Genomic DNA, 21,669 nt, shown 5'->3' with positions numbered 1-21,669 from the left:
TGAACCATCGAATCAAAGCTGGATGGATGAAGTCACGTCAAGCTTCTGGCAGTCTCTGTGACAAGAGAGTGCCACAAAAGCTAAAAGGCACGTTCTAGGCTCAACCCGCAATGTTGTATGGCATTGAGTATTGACCGACTAAAAGGCAACATGTTCAATAGTTAGGTGTGGCGGAGATGTGCATGTTGAGATGGATGTGTGGCCACACTAGGAAGGACCAAGTCCGGAATGATGATATACGAGATAAGAGTTGGGGTAGCACTGACTGAAGAGAAGCTTGTCCAACATCGTCTGAGATGGTTTGGGCATATTCAGCGCAGGCCTTCAGAAGCTCCAGTGCATAGCGGACGGCTAAAGCATGCTGATAATGTCAAAAGAGGTCGGGGTAGACCATAAAGAGAGATATGAAGGACTGGAGTATCACCAAAGAACTAGCCATGGACAGGCGTGCGTGGAAGCTTGCTATCCATGTGTCAAAACCATGAGTTGGTCACGAGATCTTATGGGTTTCACCTCTAGCCTATCCCGTCTTGTTTGGGACTTGTTGTTGTTGTTGTTGGGTTTGCTCATTTGTTTTGATGACGTGGAGGTAGTCAAAGCAGCATTTGACCAGCGGGCCTCCTCCTCCAGTGGTTCATCGCCGCCGCCTCTGCCACACGATGCCCTCGCCTGACATCCCCGTCGCCATGTACCTCTGCATTGATGCCTAATCGACTCGTTGCGCCTCCATCCCCGCCTTGCGTTCCCTCCCATCCTCCCCGCCCCTCTCCCCACCCAACGACCTCGTGGTCGCACTCAACGGCGGCCTGCGACGCTGGGTAGTAGCTACGGCCCGATATCGACGCTGAAGCTTCTTCTATTTTCTGATACTTTGCTTGATGTGTTTTCAATTGGGAGCTCTCCACTTGGAAGATACCTCCACGCCCAGCCACCTCTTCACCACCATGTGCCAGTCAGCGCACGAGGCGGCGGAACTGGCGGCGCCGTCCAGCGGGAGCATGGACACGGTGTAACCCTTGCTCGTTCGTGTGCGTGAAGTCGAGCATGACTGGGTTGATGGGTGTTGTCGCCGTCGACGGCAGAAGCGCAAGTCACGGCTCACGCCGCTGCTCCGTTGAAGTCACCATCGTGTGCGGTTGTTGTACTCGTGTTGCGCGTGCGCTCAGGTACTGCATCTCAGGTTCCCCTCTCTCATAGATGTCCATATATATAGTTCTGATCTCCTTTTTTCTGCTGCTCCATATAGCGTACAACCGAGTCGTTGATGCAGTGAGAGCTCGGTGTCGTGTCCGCCGGCTGAGCAGCAAGCCGGAGCTGCAAGTCTCTAAACATGGTGGTGCTACTGTGAGGATCTCATGTCTCTCACTCTGTGTATCTTTCATCAGCCCGTTCCACTTTTTGCTAATCATTCATGCCCTTCATGATCACTAAGGCTTTTCTTGGTTTTGTAGTTGTGGATTGTGATTAATAATAATGATGACCCTGGTTAATTATAGGATTTACCATGAGAGCATGAGATCTTTGCACCTGTATGTCTTACCTATTAGTCATTCTGCTAAATAGTAATTACTAAATAATTGTTTCTGATAAATAACGATGCCTTTCTTATACAGGTTTTTGGTGCGTTTGTGTTCGTCGACGGGACGGTGCAAGGCGCAACTTCGACACGGTTCCTTGCCGGTTGGACGGCGTTCACGCGCAACCCCGGCGTGCACTGAGTACTGCCTCGGCTACAACCTCCCTTGGTGAGCTCCATCTTCCTCCTGCTCCTCTGCTTCGGCTACTGTATGGGACATGGCCATGGCTATATTGATCCATCCATCCATCCAAAAATAAGAGATGAAGCATCCACCGAGCTCTCTCAGAGCTCAGGCTGCTTTAGTTTGCTCTTCCCACTCTCAGTTACCTTCCCTCTCATGCATGCGCTTGGTTTTTTCCTCATGCAGGCAGGCTGGGTGGGCTCCTCGTTAGCGTCGGCTTTCCCTGCCTGCCACTCCTCTCTAATGGAGCGGACCTTTGGATGCTCCTGCGCCTCCGATCGTGGGCTAGGTAACTCTCTTTCTTTAATGTGCTCGTGGATGTAATAGGATTTTAGTGCAGATTGTCATGGGACAGCTAAAACAAAAAATCTTTAAACCTTTGCTGGGCATTATAATTGAAAAATAACCTAAAATCCTTAATTTCATCAAGCTTGCTATCTAAAAAATGCTTAGCACTATTGCTAATATACCATCCTACGGGTGCTTAAAGATCTACTTATGAATCAGTTGCATTTTCCAATAGGCCAGCACCTAATCTACGGCTGTTTCGGCTGTTGGATCAGATATGTTTAGTATAGAGTAACCACATGGAATAAATGTGTATAGAGCATACAGATTAAATATACTTTATAAATGAGTATGGGGTAAGCAATGTCGGTTAGGTAATACTCCACTCAAGCTCGCTCTTGGGCTACCGCTAGGTGAGCTAATTGACTCGGGGGTGTCTTTTCTCAAAAAAAAGAGGCTCAACCATGAGAGCATGAGATCTTTGCACCTATATGTCTTACCTATTAGTCATTCTGCGAAATAGTAATTACTAAATAATTGTTTCTGATAAATAACGATGCCTTTCTTATACAGGTTTTTTGGTGCGTTTGTGCTCGTCGGCGGGACGGTGCAAGGCGCAACTCCGACGCGGTTCATTGCTGGTTGGACGGCGTTCACGCGCAACCCCGGCGTGCACTGAGTACTACCTCGGCTACAACCTCCCTCGGTGAGCTCCATCTTCCTCCTGCTCCTCTGCTTCGGCTACTGTATGGGACATGGCCATGGCTATATTGATCCATCCATCCATCCAGAAATAAGAATAGAAGCTCCTCGGGCCGCACCACAACGATTTGGGATTCCTGGCCGTCGGATCAGGTCGCTTGATCGGATCTGGGCCGTCGGATCGACCCCTGTAACGACCTCGTCCGTCGGATAAAAAAAAGTTACTGCTGGAATGAATAGTTACTCCCATTTCGTGCCACTGCTCGTAAATAGCCTGCCCCGCCGGGGGCATTCTCGCCATTTCGCTTTGTCTTTGGCGGTGGCGTTCGTGCTAGGGCGATGATGATTAACTTTGGCTGGAATAAGTGTGCCTTTGAGCAATCAAGGCACCTGGGGTATCAAGTTGGATCCTCCATGTTGTCTCTAGAATCCTTTTTAATCCTGTGATACCTATTGATCTGTCCTTGGATGGTCATTCTTGTTGAGTGATAACCAGGGCAGTTCCATTGTATAAATAGATTGATCTGGTGATAAGAGATGATGGGGGTAGTTTATATGATTGAGAAAAGGCGAATCTGAGCCCACTATGCAATAAAACTGCAGCTACCTCCCCTAATGTGTGTAGTATTGAAGGCAAAAGAGAACTTTTAATGTCTTGATACTTTAAAATTCCAAAAAGGTGCATTCTTCCTTTGCTGGTTACTTAACCATGATTTTTTTTGTTTTGCTTTGGTTCTAGTTGAGATACTAAAGGTTGTTTATATATGAAAATAATAGACACTTGTAGTTTTGTATGCCTCACCTGTAGCTTAGGATCCAGTGTTGTAATGTTTTGCCTGAGTAAAAATAATTCTAATCAATAATAGTGGTTCTATCCTTCTGATTTGAACTGAGAGAGGGCCACTGATTCTTCATCTTAAGGTGACCCCATTTTTCTATGCCTCATGCTCCTGCTGCTCTATGTTCCCTTTTAAAGACTCTTGCTTGCATTTTGGGTTGGTTTTCTGCTCTATGTTCCCTTTTAGCATTTCTTTCCGCTGTTGTTGCATTCCCTTTTTTGGTATATTACATGTTCTTTTTGTATCTCATTCTACATGTAGCATAACTAAATAATACATTGAGATGAAAGGTTATTTATGATATCATTGAGAGGAGCAGGCCAACATCCCTACCTCCCTCTTCAACTCCCACCCAACACAATTATGGTGAGCTCCCCCTCTCATCTACCTGCTATTTGTACCTTCGGTTTTGGATGCATACAAATTGTGTATGCCATGACTGAAACTCGAGCAGCAAATTGTGTGTGTGTGTGTGTGTGCGCATGCACATCACGTTTTTGTTTAATTTAGAATACTAGGCCCGTAAGGGTTCCATTTTTCTGGATTTTTTGGAATTTTTTTTACCTATGCTATTTGAGCGACATGTTACCTCCTCCTGTGCAGTACATCCTATAGCAGTCTTTCCTTCATTTTCTTTTTAATATATTTGTTTGACTGCCGTGGCATGCATGCCTTGGTCCAATTCACGTGAGCTGTTGTGGTGGCCTTCTAGATTTCGTCTGATTGCTGCATGGGCCATGCATACCGCCACGTCTGTCTCACACGTTGTAGACTGGCGAACGTAACCTACCGTGTAAAATAGGTACATACATCTATCCCTGCCGCCGCGTATGATCCACATGCACCTGCTAGCTAGCTTTCACATGCATGCGCTTTCGATCAAAGCAGGGCGCACCTTATTATTCCGCGCTGCGCGCTAGCTGACGATTGAACTGCATGCACGGACGTACATGGTGCACAGGAGGGAGGACAGACGGGCGATCAATGGCCTTCTAGATTTCGTCTGATTGCTGCATGGGCCATGCATGCCGCCACGTCTGCCTCACACGTTGTAGACTGGCAGTTTGTTGATCGACACGTTGGCTTCTGGGCTTTTCTGGTGGGCTTCATCTTTATTTTTTCTTTGCTTTTGGTTGCTATAAGTAGCTGGCCTGGTGTTGGTTCATGGTTTCCCCAAGAAATCATCCCAGCCCAGCTCTAGGCCGCCGCTGCCTCCTCTCCTCCGTCTCCGCACAGGCGCGCGGCCCCGTCCTCCCCCAACCTGTTCGCTGGCAGCCCCTAGCGCCAGGTCCTCCGTTTCCCCCAGCGAGGCCGAGGTGATAGCGCGGCGCACAAGCCCGTCCTTCCCAACCTGGTCGCCGGCCAGGCTCTCCGTCTCCCCTCAGCGAGGCCAAGGTGTGGTGGTGCGGCACGCAGCTCCATCCTCCCCAACCTGGTCGTCGGCCAGCCCCTAGCGCCAGGCCCTCCGTTTCCTATCAGCGGGGACAAGGTGCTAGCGTATACAGGGAATTCCCGCACACAGCCGCTGCGTTTCCTTACCCTGGCGGCACCTCTGTTCGTCATGTAGATCAGAATCGAAGCCTCTTTGCCACGCCTGAGATTTTGTGCGCGGTTAGGAGGGAGGGGAGTCTTTGTTTATGTCTGTCTTGCTGAGTTCTTCTTGTTCGTTCCATCTCTGTTATGGTTCGTTCCGGTGCGCGTGCTTCCCAGCGTGTTCTCTCCACGTCGTTGGATTCCTCTTCCTCGGTTGGTGTTGTTGATGGGAGGTTTCTTGCCGAAGGTAGTTCTGTTTCTCATGATTATTGCTCTTTTTAGTCTTTTATTAGCTATGTGTGATTTTAGTATAATTATTGCTCTTTTTATTCTTTTATTAGCTATGTGTGATTTTAGTAAAAAAAATGGGTTATTTTTACGTTCCTGTGTGTTTTCAGATTTGGGTGCTAATGATGCGCGGTTGGTTGTTTTTACGTGGCTGTGTGTTTTCAGATTTGGGTGCTGATGAGGCGCGGCGACGACGCCAGGCACGGCAAGATATCTGTCGTGGGAAGCGTCCTGTTGATTCATTGTCTGGTGGGTGCTTTCTTTTTTTAACTCCTTTTGTATTGTTTTTAGAAAAAAATTGCTAATTGGTTGACTTTTGCAGTTGGAAGGAACTTTCGGCCTGTACTTGAAGAACGGATTGATCCTTGTCTTGTTGCTGTTAGAGCTGCATCTGATGTGGAAGTTTTGTATCGTCCCTATTTTACTGCTGGTTGGTTGTCTGGTTCCTCGCGTACATACCTGGTCATGTCCAGCCCACACGCCAGCACGCTCTCGCTCAGCCCAGGTCAGACCTGTCTACCTTGCCGCGCCCAGGTTACACTGATGTACTTGTGCCTACCCACATCTGTAGCTGCCTGACCAATTAGTCTACTATAGCGCACTGTAGCTGTGCCTGACCAATTAGTCCACTGTAGCCCGCATGCAGTTGTGCAGCTTTCTCCATAAATCATAGCAAGGTCCGCCTCCTCCTACTTCTGCCCACCTGTGAACGTATCAACAAGACAAATAAAAGATGCAAATGACTATGCATTGTAATTAAAGATATATTTCTGGACTAGACATGCATAGACTGCTTTGCGTAGACCTCAGACATGCATGTGTAGAGTACAGTCATCTTTTGCATGTTGTGCAATACGTTGTCCCACCGAGGACGGCGGAAGCACGTCTCTGATTACTAGCCAAGTGTTCTACATGCAAGCGGTCTACCATGGCGATGGCACGCATGGGACGTTTTACAGTTACTGCACGAGACGATTTTTATAGCTCCTGCATGCAAACGATCTACCATGGTACGACACGCATGCAGATGACAGTAGTTCTACAGTATATACGGCCAGTTGCTATATAAAGAGGCCGGTCCATGCTATGGGTTCACACGCTTCCAAACTTTTACAGCGTGTGTGAATAAACAATGGTGCCTTGAGACACTTTGCCACTATTCTGACTAACGGTAGGCATGCTTTTGGAGAGATAAGATTACTAAATCCTTTTGTTCTTCTGTCATCTTGCTTTCAAACTTGCTGATGCCTTGTGGTTTCGTTTATTTTGTTGCCATTTCTTTTCAGGTATTTCTATTCTGATGGACGACGAACTTTCTTCCACCAACGATGTGGGCTTCCATCGCCCAGACGCAGAAAAATGTTTCATGGGAGCGATCCAGCTTGCAACCCGTAGTTGCGTGCCTCTCCATCGTAATTACATAGTCACCCCATGTTCTCCCTCTAATGCTCTTCCGTCTCCGCATGTACTTGCTGCTCTCATCGCTAGGTTCACCAGGCACTACAAGCTATCCTTCCATGATGTCACTGACAATAGGATTGTCATGACCTGCACCCACCACACCACTGGAAACCGTGTCTACAATCTCTCTAGAAGCCACTCCACTATTATTATCCAAGGTGTCCGCTATAGATTTATGGTAGATGACGCACTGCTCCATCTAGGAAGAATCTCTACCAATCAGTACATTATTATCTCAATGAGAAATCTGCCACTTCATCTGTGGAAGAGCATCATAGTAGAGCAAATCCTCAGTCCATATTGCTCCTTAGATTATGTCACACAGGACTCACTCTTAATAGAATATCCATCCACTTTTACATGCTATGCGTGGGCCAGTCCATCCATCATGGTGCCTCCAACCATACAAGTGAACGTGTCCGACGAGGATGCGTACACCGCAGACCAACAGATGATCTTCTTTAGCGCATATAATGTAAATCTGTTCATCAGCGAGTACAGAATCGGGGCCCACCCAGTGAAACAGCCTTACTGCCCAACCGTGCCAATAACCAGTTCTGGAAGCAAACCAATCCAATGCTTTATTTCCCAGAGGTTTATCGATCCCGCCTAGATTCAGATTTTGTCTAGCATGGTCATTTTTTCACCGCATGCTGAAACCTATTTCTCATCCTTTGATAGTCTCGTGACTTATCTGGGTGATATAAGATACATCAAAATTAAAGCCAGAAGGCTCACGTCGTCAGATTTTTTGCTATCAACCTCCATTCCTCTCATGGGTCGCTCGCTCTATCACATTGTACGTACCATATTTGAAGCTGAGATCCGTGCTGGTGAGGTTGACATCTAGCCATGGACACCAGCATTTGGATCATTTGGGTTTCCAATCAATTGCACAGTCGAGCTCAGGATCCATGACATGCCATGCAGTTTTTACATGGCTCCAATAATCGAGTACCTTCTTAGCCCGTATTGCATGGTGAAGCAGCACAAGACTGTTATTGATGATCCATTAGAGGACCACTGGGAGAACATCGTCTCATCCTACGATTGCACTGCTTGGTGTGAGGACGTGAGGTTCATCCCACACCAAATCAAGATGAGACAAGTGTCGATCAAGCTACTAGACATGACTGAGCCTTTTATGGTGACATGCATGCAATTCAGAAAGATGGAAGCGTCCATCAAGGCATGGATCAACTGAACAAGTAGCTGTCATCAGAAGATGTGCAAGTTGGGACTTCGTAAAAACAAGTGCTGCGTGTTTCTCTTTTTAACCCCTTTTAGCAGTAAGTAACTAGATGTGCTGTAAAATCTACTACCTGTATTGTGATTTACTCTTGTGCAAGTTGGGACTCTCTCTCTTTTTTTTACCTCTTTTAGCAGTAGTAACTAGATGCGTTGTAAAAGCTGGCCACCTATATTGTGAATTACTCATTGGTTTCTCCTAGCAGCGTAATCTAAGTTTATTGTGCGTACTGGCAAATGCATGCATCACTTGTCAACCAAACCAAGAAAGAAAAAAATGCCGTGAAAGAATTTAACGAAGTACATAAATTGCAAAGATTACATACCTTAATTACGTAAAATAAGGCAGCATACAACCATACATCATACAACTGACAATTTTATTGAAAAAGGAAAGAAAGAAGCTGCTGCTATTCAGCAACTTTGCTAGGGCATGATCTAGGCCATTCCATTATCACCAGGGCCACTGCCATCAACTTTTCCACGCCAGGTGTCGAACACATGGATTCGAGATAGATCCACGCCTTCGCCAGGAAGATATGCAGATGGCAATTCAGACATCAAGGGACCACGGTCCAAAACCTCTTTCACATGAATGGTCACAGGGAAAACCATCACTCTCCTATAGGTAGGTGATGACGGACGTGGTGGCGATTCTCCTTCATTGTCAGAGTCTGGCTTCCAAGGTGGCAGAGGTGGTGTCGGCACCTCTACTTCCATTGATTTAGGTACCTTGTTAGGATTAGCAAGCCATGCAACTACTTCAATTATCCATCGATCTTCGGACGGTAATATCTCAATGAGCTCGCCTCTCAGTCCTGCAATAATCAACCTCATTGTTTCCGGTTCCCAGGCAGTTTCTGGTAGACCTTCAAAACTAAGGTTTGTCCGATACTCAAGCTGCCCATATGAACACCGAGCATCATAATTCGTCGAGAGCCAGGACGTGCAACCTCAAGCTTCAACATCATTTATACTGGAGACAAACCACCGACAACACGAGCAGAAGAACTAGCTTCCTCACTCTACCATTATGTTACCGAGACAAATCCAGCTGGAGGGTCGACATTCTAGGTGTAGGAAATGATGAAGAGTTTTCCGATATGCTATGGACTACTTTGTCCTAGACAAATATTTCAAACAAACTTACCAAAAATTACAAAATAACTAAATAGCTAATTAGTCCGAGTGGTGCGGCGTGCCGCCGCGCACTACCCGCTAGTTGTCTCTAGAATCCTTTTTAATCATGTGATACCTATTGATCTGTCCTTGGATGGTCATTCTTGTTGAGTGATAACCAGGGCAGTTCCATTGTATAAATAGATTGATCCGGTGATAAGAGATGATGGGGGTAGTTTATATGATCGAGAAAAGGCGAATCTGAGCCCACTATGCAATAAAACTGCAGCTACCTCCCCTAATGTGTGTAGTATTGAAGGCAAAAGAGAACTTTTAATGTCTTGATACTTTAAAATTCCAAAAAGGTGCATTCTTCCTTTGCTGGTTACTTAACCATGATTTTTTTTGTTTTGCTTTGGTTCTAGTTGAGATACTAAAGGTTGTTTATATATGAAAATAATAGACACTTGTAGTTTTGTATGCCTCACCTGTAGCTTAGGATCCAGTGTTGTAATGTTTTGCCTGAGTAAAAATAATTCTAATCAATAATAGTGGTTCTATCCTTCTGATTTGAACCGAGAGAGGGCCACTGATTCTTCATCTTAAGGTGACCCCATTTTTCTATGCCTCATGCTCCTGCTGCTCTATGTTCCCTTTTAAAGACTCTTGCTTGCATTTTGGATTGGTTTTCTGCTCTATGTTCCCTTTTAGCATTTCTTTCCGCTGTTGCTGCATTCCCTTTTTTGGTATATTACATGTTCTTTTTGTATCTCATTCTGCATGTAGCATAACTAAATAATACATTGAGATGAAAGGTTATTTATGATATCATTGAGAGGAGCAGGCCAACATCCCTACCTCCCTCTTCAACTCCCACCCAACACAATTGTGGTGAGCTCCCCCTCTCATCTACCTGCTATTTGTACCTTCGGTTTTGGATGCATACAAATTGTGTATGCCATGACTGAAACTCGAGCAGCAAATTGTGTGTGTGTGTGTGTGCGCACGCACATCACGTTTTTGTTTAATTTTGGATGGCTCAAACCGGCTGGAGCCAACTTTGTGTGCATGTGAGTGCGCATCCATTGCATGTAAAAATCTTGTGATATTAATGCCCACTACTTTTTATTTCGCTTGTTTCTTACCATCTTCCTTGCTTCTCTGGTTGTTTCATGGCTGGGACGGTGGCGTGGCGTTGGGGTTGTCTTGCGGGTCGGCCGGAGAGGGAGCACACCGAGTGGGCTTCTAAGATGGCTGAGGTGATTATTTGCTCCCTTGTTTGTCTTTCCCTTTGTGATGTGTATGTGCTCATCAAGGGCTTTGTTGTTTTTTAGGGATTTGTCTAGGGTTTCCTGGTTAATCCATTCTGATTTTGGTCTGCTCATGCTCTTGGCTTCCGGACCGTGGTGATCAAGGTGGCACGACGTACAAAGAGCTTTGCTGCTCGCAGGACCAGGAGTGCAGCAGCACGGGGGTGCCGGGAGATGGACGCAGGCCAAGAAGAGGACCATGACCGTACCAAGGAGGTGATGAACACAACAAACAGCCGGTGTTCAGGGTGAGTTTCTTTTGTTCCCTGAATCTCTCTCATGTACGTCCGGCATTCCTATATGTGGGTGTGCAACTTGTGCTTGGTCCCTGGATCCCTCTCATGTATGTTGCAAATTAAGTATTTCTTTTAGTTTATAGTAGTATTTGGAACAGTAGTATTTTTTTTGTTTCTGAATCCCTCTCATGTATGTCTGCATATTAGGTATTTCTTCAGTACAATAGTAATTGGAGCAGATTTTTTGTTCCGTGAATCCTTCTCTGTATGTATAAAATTAAGTATTGTATTTCTTTCAGTTTATAGTAATTATTGGAGCAGTAGTATTTTTTTGTTTCCTGAATACCTCTCATGTTTGTCTGCAGATTAATTATTTCTTGCAGGTTGCAGTAGTAATTGGAAGATATTTATAGAGTTAGGTAAATTTTTGCTGGTTATCAAATGAGCACATATCATTTGGATAGATGACATGATCTGTAGCTATGCAGGTTAATTAGTAATTAGGTTATACCACATGAGTGTACTTTAATCTATAGGCTTGTGAATGATTAAGATTCATTAGAATCTGACTTGTAATCTGGTAGGTCTATCTTATTCCATAAAAGAAGATAGAAAATTTAATTTAGGTTGGTAGTTACCATTCACTACAATTTAGAGATTACAATATTTCCAAACCTGTAAAATTTAGACACTATGTATGTTGACTCACTTTAATTGAAACTGAAGATTGTTTTTTTTCATGTATAGGTCAATACCTTCTCATGATGGAGCACAAGGCCCTGTTGCAGTTAGCCCTGGAAATGTTAGCTCCGCCGTCCGCGTCCAGGCCACCTTCTCTTATTCGTCCCTTCTCTCCGCTCCGTCCCTTTCCGCCAGATCCGACGCCCTTCCGGCTTGTCGTTGCCTCGTCGCCGTGACAAAGGTTCGTTTCTTTCGCCCTTGTCCGCTTCTTACTTTTCCTCGCGTATAATTTGCCTGGTCGTCTTCTTGCAGGAGCAACTGAAAACCAAAGGAGCCCCACCTTTCCCGCACGCACGCGCGCGATGCGTCTCGCCGCCGCCATTTTCAGTCCCTGTCCCCAGCTCCGCCTCCTCCGCCACGCCCCCACCGCGAGTTCCACGTCATCTGTCACGGCCCACGCCACGAGATCCATCGTCCACTACGCGCCGTCACTTCAACCGAAGAGCAGCGGGGGTAGAGACGCAGGGTGAGGAGCACCCGTCGGAGGCGCTCGATGCGGCTCCCCCGTCACTCCTCCTTCTATGCCCACTGCTGGTGCTCCCCCGTCGCTCCTCCTCCTCCATCGTGAGGCGCTGCACTTGGTCGCAGTTCTACTCCAGGTCCCCCCCCCCCTCTCTCTCTCTCTCTCTGACCGCTGCTCCATTTTTTTCGTTCGATTTGTTATCTCCAGGTGCTCATCTAGCTCTTTTGTTGCCCCGTTAATGTTCTAGGGTTAGGATTTTCTATTGGATTGGTGACTGTTGTGAGCTGGTAATATGTCATGCTCGGCCATCCCGTTGCAGCTGCTCATCTTCTCCCATCTTTCTCTGTTCGTATTTTAGTTTAGCGGCTGTATTTTAAGCAAGGATTGTGCCTTAATAGATCTATCTACTATTATTGTTAGGCTTTCTTTTTTCTGGGGGGTTTGCTTATGTTCGTTTTTCATCGTTTGTGGCAGGATGTTTGCTGTCAAAATCTTGTGTTGCTCAGCTAATTTGTATACCAGCCATTCACCTATTTTGTTGATAATGGAGTATCTGTCGAGTATTTTTTTAAGCCAATCTTATGTTTTTTTTCTTCAGGTTGCCACCAATGGGAATACAGCCAGGGGACTGGTTTTGCTTGTCAGCGACCAAAACAAGAACAAGTCAATTCTTATATGTACATATTCAATTTGTGGATGGTTGGAGGCTCTGTGTTCATGGTTTATATGGGTCATCTTTATATCTGGGCCATGGTGGTTGTGATTCAAATGTTTATGGAAACAGAGCTTTTTAACCTACCGTATGCTGTCTTATAGTTTCATGATGATGTTGAACTCAATGGTGTTTTGCTCCTATTACATGTGAATGTTTCTTCTTCCTTTTATTTTGTTGTATCCTGTTTGAATACGTACGCTAAACTTGATTTCCTACTAAACTGAGCATTCACTACCTTGCCAAGGCACGTTTTCGATCTAGTTTTTGCTGTTACCAATCTCCCTCATCTCTCGCATCAGCTACCCACCATGGTTGGCTTGCTTCCATCGTGGGAACTACATGGTGTCACATCCAAGCCCCCGCAGATCCAGCCCATGGAGATGATGATTTAGTTGGAAGTAGGAGCCATGGGTACGCGATGCTAAGGAACGCTGAGTTGCTGAAACTCCAATCACTGCCGCCGATGTTAGCTGCCTTGATCGATCGCATCACAGGGCATCGTCGACGCAGCCGACTAATCGGCAACCTTCACGGCGGCACTTCAGCACAGACCGTTGATTGTGTCAGGCAGTGTGGCGTCAGCACAATCCAATGCGACTTCTACCATTGCGACAGTAGCACGCACGGACGCGGCAGCATGCTAGCGCTGGTGCAGATCGATAGCTCAAGTGGCGACAAACGCAACCAGAAGGTTTTTCTTTCAATGATCCACTGTACAGACTATAAGGAAAAGATATGCACATTCTGGTGTTATCTGTCCTTCACAAGCGTTGCAGATTTATATAGTACTGTATAATCTTACATTCGGACCATGCAACAGAAATATATATATTTGCATGTATTACTTACTATCTACAATGCCATGTGGACCAGCGTTAGAACAAAATTATATATATAGTATTACTATTCATCACCCAGGGTACGGAATAAGTTATTCTTCATCCGAGGTAATCTTACGATCATTTCATAATTAAATTACGTTTGGAATTCAAATAGTTACATTCTTATTGATTCACTACATAAAATTTGGCATAAAAAATTAAAAAATATAGGGCATAAGACAAGAAAATTTGCAGTTTATGTGTATTTTACACTATGTTTTTACGTTTGTAATTTTACATAACATAAAATATTTTTTACGACGATTATATATTTTCTTACGATCTTTTTTTACGTCAGAAATAAGACAAAACTTACGAAACGTAAAATTACGATGCATTAATGGTAAAATAGAGGGGGGTGAAGAATAACTATTCCTCATCCAGGATGACAAATAGTCATATATAGAAAATCTATTAGACACCCAGAATGAAGAATAAATTATTCCTCACCCTGGTCAACCGACCCACCCAAAGTATCATTGCTCCCGATCCCACTGCACCCCATCCTGGCTCCTCTGTCGTAACCTTTTGTCCCTGTTGAAGGTAATATTACATCGATGTTACAGCGCCCACGCCTCTGAATGTCACATGTCGTGGGATGGATGGAGTAGAAAAAAAAAGTGGTCCAGGGATTACAAGCCAACCACATCCCAGTTGCGGTTCCAGCGGCGGCGACTGGGCTCGACTGTGTGATGGTCAACGCCTCAACGGGGCAGCCGGGACGCCGTGGTGAGCGGCGGCTGGCCTCGGTCGCTGTGGTGGATGGTCGGAAGCATAGTTTGCGGAGGCGGCGCTATTGCGGCAGGGGCGGTCACCTCGAATCCTCTATGGCTGGCTTGACTCCCATGACTTCCTCTCCCTCGGCTCATACGGTTCCCGTTCCTTCCATTCCCCAACTCTCTTTTCCCCATTGTCTTTGATTCCTCCCTGTGAGAGCAACTCCAACAGGTCAACCCAAACGGACGGCGTTTTTGTCCGTTTGGGTCGGCCCCCGTCCGCGTCCTCCCTTTTTTAGTTTTGAGTCGGCAGTGCGTCCAACGGGCCGACCCATTTTATGACTGTGCGCGCTTTAGATCATGCCGGCGGCCATGCCGTCCCCCTGATTTTGGCGCTCCAGCACGCAAGAAAGGTTCGCGCGCGCGGGAAAGCGGTCTAGCGCGTGCTGGTTTTCGCGCTCCAGCACGCGGGAAAGGTTCGCGCGCGCGCCGCGGCCGGCGCTCGTTATATGAATTTTTCCGACGTGTCGAGCCAGCGGGCGCAGGATCTGGCGCCTCTCCCGCGGCTTTTCACCGACGAGGATCGTCATGTCCACCGGAGGTGATAGCCTCGCCTCGCCATCACCGAGATGGACGTGGAAGCCATCGTGGTGTGGCGCGAACGCTTCCCGCAGGACATCGTCGACGAGCGCCAGTTCTACAAGTAAAGGAGGTTGGAGAGGGACGCGAGGAGGACGGAGCGAGCCGCCTATCGGGAGGACAAGCGTTCGTGGAAGCAGGCCGCTGAATTGAAACTGAAGCTATGAGAAACGTCGGGTTGGGATTTTGAAGACGAGCAGCATACTGACGCCTACATTCAGACGTCGGAGGAGGACATTACCGAGTCGGAGTCAGAAAGCGACGAGTAGTGGTCTTTTCTTTTATCTATGTACGCTAGAACTATCTATGTATCCATTTTTATCGGAAAAAATGGCCTGCGGCGTCGGCGACGAAGCAGGCGGGCGAGGGTGTGTTGTTTGATGTGGAGAGGCCAATCCAATATGTCACTGACCAGCGAACCAGGTGAGAAAAGAGAGCGCGCGCGTCCGTCTTGTGTCCGCGCCGATGCAAATCCGGCTCAAAAATGAGCCGGGAATGGGTCGACAGACGGACGAAAGCGGACGTGCGTCCGTTTGTGTCGGCCATTGGGCCGATTTTTTTGTCCGCGCCGATCCAAACGGACGGCTGCGAACAAAATGGGTCGCCCCATTGGAGTTGCTTTGAATGCCCATTGTGAAGGAGGCCACCACGCCATGAGCCCAAGGACTGACATCGGATTGATTCGGGGCCGGGAGAAACTGCTGCATTGGCCTCGTGGTTCGGCCATGTAGACGACATCGTCGTAGTGGTATGACGCCGGGCGGCCGGGGGACCATTTGGAGCTGAAGCGGTGGGTTAGAGGAGTGCCAGATTGGATAGGATACATGGCCTTCATTTTTGCAACATGGATTTGTTAGTGTTCGTAACTTCCCCAATTTTCTGATGTAGATTCCCGATATCTGAAGAGTTGGATCTAAACTACAGAATTATTCACCTGGCCCAATAAATTCCCCGCTGCAGGGTGTAGCTCTGTTACAGACTACCAGCTCATACCTTAAATACAAGTATGTTGATCAAATCCTGTTTTAACTTTATCCGCCTCATTCTTTGTTTGGGCACCTCTCTATATAGATTCATCTATGTGTTTGATTGTTGTATTCACAGAAACAATTGTGTACGAGAGATTAATTTATGCGTCGTTTGAAATTGAATTTTAGGGCTAGTAAGAAAATGCATTTTGTTTTTAGTACTTATCAGTGCAAGTAGTTGTTTTGTTTTTCTTTTCTTAGTAAGTTTATACAAAATTTGAGTTTCAATTTACAGTCAGTGTTCTTCGGCAGGTATATAGCATGTAATTAGCCAATACTTCTGGATGGGCAAGCTCACTGCACAGTTGAACTTGTAGCAACCTTGATATGTATTAGTAGCACTATTTTGTGCTGATACACCAACTTTCCTTTGTTGAAGGGTATGCTCTTTCCTATTTTTCTTAAATTTCATTTGACCACATTTTAATTGGTCATGCTATTATAAAAACATAGCTTTATTTCTGTTTGTTGAAATTTATCTAGAAACAACGTTTTTTCGCATCAAATTTCCTACGTTCTTGTTTGTAGAATTAGTGTGTGTTGTATCCATGCACATGCTAAGCTGGCGGCGCTCTCTATGGATCAGCTGGCCGAGCGACACGGTGGACGACTACCCGGAGAAGCATCCTGCCGCCGGCCGAGCGACGGGCTGGACGATGGCAACCTGGAGAAGCATCTTGCCTCTCTCTTCGTACTGCACTCTATCATCATTTCTTCGGAGTTGGCTGGGAGATTTTTTTGTTAAAAGAAGTTGACAGATGATAGAGGAAGATGCGGTAGACATCTTATAGACAGTGGTAATTTGAGTAGTCTATCCACAGTAAAATTACGTAGCACGCAAAACAAAGCAAAACCGGATGGGTTGCTCGCATGCACGATATGTAACTTACCTCCATGCATCTTGTAAAATCACCTTCAAAGCCTTTTTACTTACGGTAGTTTTAGTCGGACATGCTCCTTCCTCCACAATGTAATTTTACCTTACAGTGTGCCATGCGTGGCTGTAGATGCATGGGCAGGCTGGGGTGAGGAATAAGGGGTGACGAATAGCGCGAGTGCACATATATATAAGACTCGAGTGCTGAAACAAAATCAAAGTGATGCACATACACTTTGTCTGTTCCTCCTACTTCAAAGCTCATGCCGGATATACATATAATTCCTATCCCACTCAGTTGTAACGAACAGAGTGGTAACAAACAAACAGTGATAATGAAGCTTCCACCAAAAGCATAGACCTATTTAGTACGACAGCATATACAGAGCACACACATCTTAATTTGGATATAGCATGTTCAACCAGGAATGCACGGAATCAGCGATGCACAATGGACCAGGTGACCTTCACCAGCACACAATGGACCAAGTGACCTTCACCAGCATCTTATAGTCGCCGCAAGTGATTTTCTCTTCATCATAGCTGCCACGCTTTGGAGTAAACTCAACAGTGCCGACACCACTGGTAGCAGCGGCAACGGTCAACAGGAGCGTCTCATCAATAGAGACGCTGACCACGCGGCGTGCTGTTTGCAGGATTCCACCTTCACCGGCTGTTAGCATCCCAGCAAGTTCGCTATCATGTAGCATAATGTCACATGGAAAGCTGCTAGTGTGAGCGACGATTTTCCCATGGAAATAATCAACAGGTCCCTCCTCAAGGATCATCCTCGCCTCAACGGTGCCCTCCACCGCATTCCTTACAAACGTGTAGTTCAAATCCAATGTGCTGTGCATGCTGACAAGTTTTTCCGTTTGAACCTGGTATTTCGGTGGATATGAGAGTCTTTTGATGCCATTAATCTCCATTAAGCCTTTGCTAACTCTCTCGTCCTTCACCTTTCTACCATTCACATCCTTGACCTTCAGATCAACTTCAAAGATTATTGAATCACATATCATCAGTCCTCTCTTCGGGCCAGTCAAAACCAACACATCATTCTACAAAAGGAAGTAATTTGAATAAACATGGTGTTTACTTAGCTCTGCGTTAAAATGGAAAAAGCGGTTGGAATTTATCAGTCGGAGTTAAAAGCAATAATACCTTGGAGCTGATGTTCTGGCAATCGTCCTTGGCACGCTGGAATAAATAGATGCGTTGGCGATCCAGACTGTCCCTGGCTATGATGGTGCCGTAGACATTGAGCGGGTATCCATAGTCGGAGGAAACGATACTGACCGAGACAATATTTGCCGAGTTACAGAACCGGAACCCCTCCTCTGGGAAGATCCTGTTAGTATTGTGCATAGCACCAACAGGTGCTGCCGAAAGAAGAAATTATGATTGAGGAATGAATCAAAATGCAGTCCTCAAACTCAAAGTTAGTTGTCCATCTATCTAGGATGCAGCAGTGAAGTAGCAGAGCTACAGTACTCAGTAAGGCAAAACATCATATAGTTTTTTTTTTTGACAGTAACTGGACTTTAGTTCTCAAATGATTGTGATATATTGGCAAAACATGGGATTACGCATGCACATATAAACTGGCCCCGTGGAGTGGAACACCTGATCGCCGGACGATTTGCATTTAAATTCAGACGATCAGACAAAAAACTAGGATGCCAAACTGAAAAAAAAAACTAACAGTAGAGATTAAGGGGGCGTAGTGGCGTACACTCCATGTGGAGGTCGAGCGTAGAGTGTTGGAAGCGGGTGAAGACGTAACCGCCTTCCTTGGGGTCGTAGTCGCTGAACCTTGGGTCCAGAGGATTCGGCCCCTTCTCTTCCTCCTCCTGCTGCTGCAGCTTCTGCTTCTTCCACAGCCGCGCGCTCGCCCTCCCCTCCTCTCTCGCCGTGGAAGAAGAAGAAGAAGAAGAATCGCCGCCGGCCATGGAGTTAGGGCTCGGGGCTCCCGAGGCGAGGAATGAGTGGGGTGGAAGGGGAGCGAGGAGGACCGGCCCGCTCGAATCGATCGAGTGCAAACCTGGCGAAATGGGACGGCCCGGCACGGCCCACCCCAGTCACGCCAAGTACATGAGTCGTGCTGGCTTGGTGGGCCGGAGTGCCGGCCCGTGTAGAATTCAGATTATTGGGCTGATTTGGGCCTATATTCAGACTATGCACTTTAGAGATCTTTACGAATCTACAAAGATATTTAAGGAAACATCTAGATAGATATACACTATGTTCATGCCAGCATTACAAAATTAATCTTTAGAATCATGCAGTTTTGTAGCTCTATTTTTTTACCAACATTTTATGATGATTAGGCTTGAATACCTTTTTAAGGTGTAATGTATCTACCAATCTAATCATTACAAATATTGAAATTTAACACAAAGTATTCACCCTTTCAATGATATACATTAAAATTATAACATAAGGAAGAATTTTATTAATATTTAGTATCATAATCTTATAGTTAGTCAAAACAAATAAATTAAAAAAATATGTATTAACTACAACTATTATGTGATAAAAATGAGTTATAAATAAGTACACAAATTTAGTATAAATAGTTAATAAAGTGCATATGCGCGTTAGTAGTGGTGTCTAGATCTTCTTTTGAGCCGTCACCATGTCTTTCGTTTTAAAAAAGTAAGAATTTATAAAAAATGGGTCAGTTTTACTAAGTGGAAGATGAAGGAAAAAAACTCCAAGAAATTTTGATGTGTCCATATAAAATAACCGAAAAGGTATGAAGGTACCATACATGATAGCATGCTTAGGCTAAAAATCAAGAATGTACACAACAAATAAAGAACACAGAGAACCAATTGAACTTAAACTAATCACTTATTAACTTGTGTAATTAATCTATTAAGCATCAACATATACTGTGAACTATAAGTTAAATATTTGTCACTAGTTATGAGCCATGACGAAAAAACAAAGGTCCATGCAACATAAGTTAACTAAATTGATGTAGTGTGAAAATAGAAATTGTATGTCAGATACTCAATACACAATTCCAAATAATATTCAGAAGCACACCCTTTAATTCACGATAACACTCCTAATTTCTAATCGATCATTTTGTATAAACTACTAAAAAAGGTCTAATAAACTAACACACTCGTGAGGGAGGGACCTTGACGACAACGACGGTGACCGACTTAACAGAGCAGAAGAAGGTGCTTGAGTGGCAAGCGTACTGGCGCGAGAGGGATCACCATCATCAACTTGTTCTTCAACCCATCCGGCTGCTCCCCCTGGCTGTTGGATGAAGCTTTTTATCTCCTGTAGGGCACATAGGAGGTCCAAGTTGACCTCTTTGGTCAGCAAGCTCCTGCAAAAAGATTTTTTTTTCAGTTACATGAAGGTGATTTATCTGCTGTAGGGGCACAGATGGGGTCCTATAGGAGCGAAGACTGCAGATTTATTGGCGAGGACGAGAAGGGTTAGGGATTTGTGTGAGAAAGGTGACAGATTTCAGGGAGATGAGGAAGAGACGGAGCGAGAGGAGTGCTAGTGTGGGAGGCGGCTGGCTCGGAGTGGTGGACTGGAGGTGTCTGAATTACTGAATAAGACTGCTGATTTGACTACTTCGTGCGGGGAGCATGACAAGTGGGCCCGGAGACCGGGTGGTAGGGCGGGTGGATCAAGGGAGCGCGTGTTATTTCCAAAAAACTGAGGGGTTATCTAGAAAAGGATGGCGGCACGAGTGCGCTCTACCACTGAAGGGACCGTGGGAGGACCATAAAATATTATGTATTCGCATTTATAAGGATCATATTGTAGTGTTTGTCGAGTCACAGAATAAAATCCTAGTGCGCGAGGGAGATCCAGGGCAGACCTAGCCAAATGTGCCGGTCCGGCCCACCTTAATCGGGCCTGACACAGCACGGCCCACCATGGCACGATTATTAGTCAGTCCGTGTCGTGCCAACCCACGTGATGTGTCCTCCAGCCCAGGCATGACCCAGCTAATAAACGAGCCGGCCCTCCAGCCCAGGCATGACCCAGTTAATAAACGAGCCGGCCTGTGGCACGTTTAGCACGGTTGGGCTGCATATTTTCAGTCCGTTGGGCTATTTTTTAGGCATATTGAGCTGTATTTTTAAACATGTATATGAAAAAATTCTAAAAAATTATAATAAGCGGGCCATACCGTGCCAGCCCGCGTGCCCAGCCTCCAGGCCCAGGCATGGCCTGGCCCGTTTAGCCCGGGCCGTGTCTGGGCCATGCCGTTCCTGCGTGCTACCAGGCCGACCTAGCTAGCACGGGCCAAATCCTATTCAGCGCCTTAAGCGCCGAATATAGCGCATTCGGTACAGGGCGCACACCCCGCCGTACGCCTGGTTTTGTAGCGGGCCGGCCCATCCTATTTTCGTTTCTGCTCTTTTTCTGTTTCTGTAAACTGCAAAAACTGTGTGTGAGCCAGGTTTCGAAACCGCGACCCACGTCTTAATACGACGCCGGCTTAACCACCTGACCAAGTAACCTCGCCTGCTCACATCATGCTTTGGTTCGCCTCTTCTTCTTCTTTCTTCGTTATTTTCTCAGTACCTCTTTTCTTTCTTTTTGCGAAAGAAATTCATGAATTTTTTTCGTGAAATTAGATAAACGTTTTATAGATTTGTGAACTTTTTTCTTGAAATTAGATGAACTTTTTCAAAATCAATGAACATTTTTGCAAGACCGATGAACTTTTTCCAAAACCGATGAACTTTTTTCAAAATTTGATGAACTTTTTGAAAAAAATTCCAAATTTTGTTGAACCTTTTTTCATAATTGGTGAATTTTTTTGAAATTGCTGAACTTT

At 45.7% G+C, this 21,669-nt stretch overlaps 2 protein-coding genes and 1 long non-coding RNA gene across 3 annotated transcripts; 2 read left to right on the top strand and 1 right to left on the bottom strand.

Moving 5' to 3' along the window:
* Positions 1-4,787: 4,787 nt before the first annotated feature.
* On the top strand, positions 4,788-8,302 carry LOC123184199 (uncharacterized). Its single transcript, XM_044596356.1, has 3 exons — positions 4,788-5,369; positions 5,576-5,659; positions 5,733-8,302. Exons 1-3 carry the CDS (start codon positions 5,270-5,272, stop codon positions 5,987-5,989), a joined length of 441 nt encoding a protein of 146 aa, XP_044452291.1. The 5' UTR covers positions 4,788-5,269; the 3' UTR covers positions 5,990-8,302.
* A 2,351-nt stretch (positions 8,303-10,653) lies between these two features.
* On the top strand, positions 10,654-12,758 carry LOC123184198 (uncharacterized). Its single transcript, XR_006492935.1, has 3 exons — positions 10,654-10,796; positions 11,168-11,203; positions 12,587-12,758. It is a non-coding gene; the product is annotated as an uncharacterized lncRNA (long non-coding RNA).
* A 4,291-nt stretch (positions 12,759-17,049) lies between these two features.
* LOC123184197 (uncharacterized) lies at positions 17,050-18,832 on the bottom strand. The gene is made up of 3 exons (XM_044596354.1): positions 18,580-18,832; positions 18,009-18,226; positions 17,050-17,905 (listed from the first exon to the last, which is right to left on the bottom strand). Exons 1-3 carry the CDS (start codon positions 18,794-18,796, stop codon positions 17,312-17,314), a joined length of 1,029 nt encoding a protein of 342 aa, XP_044452289.1. The 5' UTR covers positions 18,797-18,832; the 3' UTR covers positions 17,050-17,311.
* Between the last annotated feature and the right edge of the window lie 2,837 nt (positions 18,833-21,669).

This window comes from Triticum aestivum, chromosome 2A, assembly GCF_018294505.1.
Source record: "Triticum aestivum cultivar Chinese Spring chromosome 2A, IWGSC CS RefSeq v2.1, whole genome shotgun sequence".
Taxonomy (NCBI): Eukaryota; Viridiplantae; Streptophyta; class Magnoliopsida; order Poales; family Poaceae; genus Triticum; species Triticum aestivum.
Note: the sequence above shows the minus strand (reverse complement) of the source record. Positions and strands in the feature narration are given on the sequence as shown.

Coding starts and splice junctions, on each gene's coding strand:
- LOC123184199 (XM_044596356.1), top strand. CDS start 5,270: ATGGTTCGTTCCGGTGCGCGTGCTTCCCAGCGTGTTCTCTCCACGTCG. Junction 5,370..5,575: donor TGGGAGGTTTCTTGCCGAAG/GTAGTTCTGTTT, acceptor GTGTGTTTTCAG/ATTTGGGTGCTGATGAGGCG. Junction 5,660..5,732: donor TCCTGTTGATTCATTGTCTG/GTGGGTGCTTTC, acceptor TGACTTTTGCAG/TTGGAAGGAACTTTCGGCCT.
- LOC123184197 (XM_044596354.1), bottom strand. CDS start 18,796: ATGGCCGGCGGCGATTCTTCTTCTTCTTCTTCTTCCACGGCGAGAGAG. Junction 18,227..18,579: donor GCTCGACCTCCACATGGAGT/GTACGCCACTAC, acceptor TTCTTTCGGCAG/CACCTGTTGGTGCTATGCAC. Junction 17,906..18,008: donor GCCAGAACATCAGCTCCAAG/GTATTATTGCTT, acceptor TTCCTTTTGTAG/AATGATGTGTTGGTTTTGAC.